The 3,211-nt window shown below is 38.6% G+C and overlaps 1 protein-coding gene and 2 long non-coding RNA genes across 3 annotated transcripts in view; 1 reads left to right on the top strand and 2 right to left on the bottom strand.

Moving 5' to 3' along the window:
* LOC113747358 (uncharacterized) overlaps nt 1–158 on the bottom strand; it is a 2,975-nt gene extending 2,817 nt beyond the window's left edge. The window contains exon 1 of the long non-coding RNA XR_003463598.1: nt 97–158. This is a non-coding gene — a long non-coding RNA (uncharacterized LOC113747358). The remainder of the gene's footprint in view (nt 1–96) is intronic.
* Nucleotides 1–357, top strand: part of LOC113747359 (uncharacterized) — a 3,066-nt gene extending 2,709 nt beyond the window's left edge. The window contains exon 3 of the long non-coding RNA XR_003463599.1: nt 112–357. This is a non-coding gene — a long non-coding RNA (uncharacterized LOC113747359). The remainder of the gene's footprint in view (nt 1–111) is intronic.
* A 1,161-nt stretch (nt 358–1,518) lies between these two features.
* LOC113747414 (alpha/beta-gliadin clone PW1215-like) lies at nt 1,519–2,990 on the bottom strand. The gene is made up of 3 exons (XM_027287179.1): nt 2,789–2,990; nt 1,788–2,123; nt 1,519–1,554 (listed from the first exon to the last, which is right to left on the bottom strand). Exons 1-3 carry the CDS (start codon nt 2,903–2,905, stop codon nt 1,519–1,521), a joined length of 489 nt encoding a protein of 162 aa, XP_027142980.1. The 5' UTR covers nt 2,906–2,990.
* Nucleotides 2,991–3,211: the final 221 nt, after the last annotated feature.

The raw sequence follows: 3,211 nt of genomic DNA, 5'->3' as shown, positions 1-3,211 counted from the left end.
GATTCTCTTATCTTATTTTTTTTAAAGCCCTTTTTTTTTATTTTTGAATGAAAGCTATTAAACATATTACTTAAATATTTACTGTAGTGTACTTACATTTCTGTTCTCCAGCAAACACCAGTGACACAACTGCAACAAAGAGAGACACATCTTACAATAATGAAACACAGCTTGAGGTGTCTCATTTTGTTTATCAAAGACCATGAGGATGGAAAAAAAATAAAATGAATTTTGTTTTATGTGGGAAGTATCATGTGGTCTAAATTGTTAAAATATGCCAGTAGTTTAACTTATATTAGTAACATGCACTTAATGTTGTAGTAGTGTCAACGAATAACTAAAAAATACAAATAATTGAGCGATGTGCTGATGGCAGACAGACCTTCAGGCAGAATTTCCTCTGGAAGTGGAGCTAGTCCTTACTGACATGATATTAATTAATAATAATTAAGTGGATCTGTGGTTGACTAAAATTAATCAATACACTGACAGTGGACAATAAAAATGAAATCACTTGCTTACTTTTAAAAAGTGAAAGTTACTAATTATCTTAAAAAAACCTTTAAATTATTATTATATTATACGTTTTACTCACATGTCATCATCACCAAAGCACATCCAATATCCTCCATCTAGATGAGCAGGTACCACTGACAGTAAAAATCATTGACGTCGTGTCATGACATCATCCACAGGTTTCTGAAGAGTTGTTTTGAAGCTCAAAATATGAGCTGCTGGCCACCGCCATGTTGGCTGTGGCTTGCTTCTTCCATCTCCCGGCTAATTTAAAAATCCCCAAACACGTGGATCATCGGCAGACCTGAGGCGGGCTGAATGATGCCTGGGTGCTTAAACAAGCCATCTGTAATGGCACCTACCTGTCAATCAAAGTGGCCATGCTTTCAATTATGCATAATTTCAAGGTTAATATCACTGAATGAGTGAGTTAAAAAAATCAGACTCAGTACAGTTGTCTTGAATAGACCGAAACAGTTTTTTTACCAGGCTGTAAACATGTTTATTTCTGCTGTGAAGTTGGACATTTTAATATGGGGCTTATAGAAATTCACTTTTTGCTGCAGTTTATATATTTACCTTGTAAATTGCTTAAGAAATGCGTTGGAAGTCACACAAGTTTTTCTCACTGTATTTTCACTGTATTTACTGTAGAGGCGGAGAAAACTTGATAATCTGATGACTGACAGATGAAAATACACTTTAAACCGAGAGAAGAGAGTGCACTGTATTACTACTACTGATTAAAACAACATGTCTTGACTTTTTTGGGACTTGTTGAGCACCTCTCAACAGATACACCATTCAGGAGCATGCAAATACCACCTACATTTGATTGTTATATTTATTTTATCTCCTACATCCTCCCTCTTATCTCACAGACATCCACCCTTTCAGTAACTTTCATTTACTTCCCCATTAACTTTTTTGGGACTTGTTGAGCACCTCTCAACAGATACACCATTCGGTACAGACAGACCAGACATAAATGTGTGATGCGGGCTATTTTTCTGTAAGTGTACGATTGTTTCTACAACCCTGTTTGAGACACAAATTCAAACATTCAAAAATCGATAAACTTTATTATTATATATTTTTGTAAATATGCAAGTTGATATTTTACACCACTTTTTTTGGAATCAGGGTTGTAAACTAGTTTTGATTAATGTTGAAACATGCCCTGCTTGGCAGTAGAATAGTAGCATCTCTTGTATCTGTATAGCCATGCATCCGACCATGAGGAATGTAAATATTTGTTCAATGAAACTCACTGAGATGGAGTAGATGAGGGCAGCAACCCCAAGAGGCAGGCAGCAGAAGATCATGTTGAAAATGGAGTAGGCTAAGTAGTCATTGACAGGGTTAGCCAGCGGGCCTTGAGTCCCATTTACTTGAGGATAGACATAGACGGTGCAAATCATTTCTGGGTACGGTTGACCCATGGGGTACGGCTGAGCCATGGGGTATGGCTGACCCATGGGGTATGGCTGACCCATGGTGTACGGCTGACCCATGGGGAACGGTTGACCCATGGGGTACGGCTGACCCATGGGGTACGGCTGTTGCCCAAACCCTGCGCCTCCATACTGCGGTGAGGCCCCAGAACTCTGCAAGCCAGACACATGAAAACAACTATCTTCAGGTCAAAGCAAACAGGTATGAAGTGGATACCACATGTTTGGAGGGGGGGGTGGTTAAGTGCAGCAAATGGAGAGGCTTCACGTGAAATTAAACTGCAATTTGGCCAGTGGTCACCTGAACTATGGTGCTTTTAGTGAGCACAGTGGTGGCTCTTGTTCACTCACCATCAGAATTACATTAAACATCCCTTTTAGTTGCCATTTTACCAAAAACACCAAATGCCACTTAGTCTTCTGAAATCTTATGTAAAACCCCAATGTAATCACAAAGCGACTAGGAAGGTAAATTGATTTATTAAACATTAACAACTCATATTGTTATTAAAATAATAAATTTCAATTTAATTAGAAATATTTCCCCATTTCAACCCAGTTCAATATTCTGACATGGATACCCGATTATATCACAGGACAGAAAATAAAAATAGTCTTTAACAAATAATTACAATGATCATATTACTCTGAGAAATCTTATTTTTTTCTACTTTATTACCACAAATTCAAAAACTCTAGCTCTCTATATTTAAAAAAAGCAATAGAAGAAAAAACAAAAGCTGAATTGAGCAACATCTCCATGAAATGATTCAAAAACATCTGGTTCTGTTAGTGGGGCCCGGTGTTGGGTTTCTTACCTTGGCCTGTGGTTGGTATCCTGGGCCGGGCTGAGGGTTGGGGCTGTCCTCATAGGGCGGAGGGGGCGACTGGCCCATGGAGGACTTCTCATCAGTGGCAGAGTTGTTGGGGTCCATATCGGCCTCACAAACTTTCTTCTATGTTCTCTGTAGTCTCTGTAACACTACTGACTCTCTGAAAATTTCTCATCAGTGTTAAGTGACACAGGGTAATTGAATATCTTTGGCTTTCAGATTAAAAGCACGGCCCATGGATTAAACAGATCGATGAAGTTGGTGCCTATTTACCGGATGTATTTTTTACTGCGATTGACTTCTGACATGTTTCAAAACATAGACTGTATGTTAAAAAACGCCACAGTATGTCTTAATGTCAGATGAACTAAGATGAGATAACCGTTCTGTGAGCTCCATGTGTCCGAA

This window comes from Larimichthys crocea, chromosome XIII, assembly GCF_000972845.2.
Source record: "Larimichthys crocea isolate SSNF chromosome XIII, L_crocea_2.0, whole genome shotgun sequence".
Taxonomy (NCBI): domain Eukaryota; kingdom Metazoa; phylum Chordata; class Actinopteri; family Sciaenidae; genus Larimichthys; species Larimichthys crocea.
Note: the sequence above shows the minus strand (reverse complement) of the source record. Positions and strands in the feature narration are given on the sequence as shown.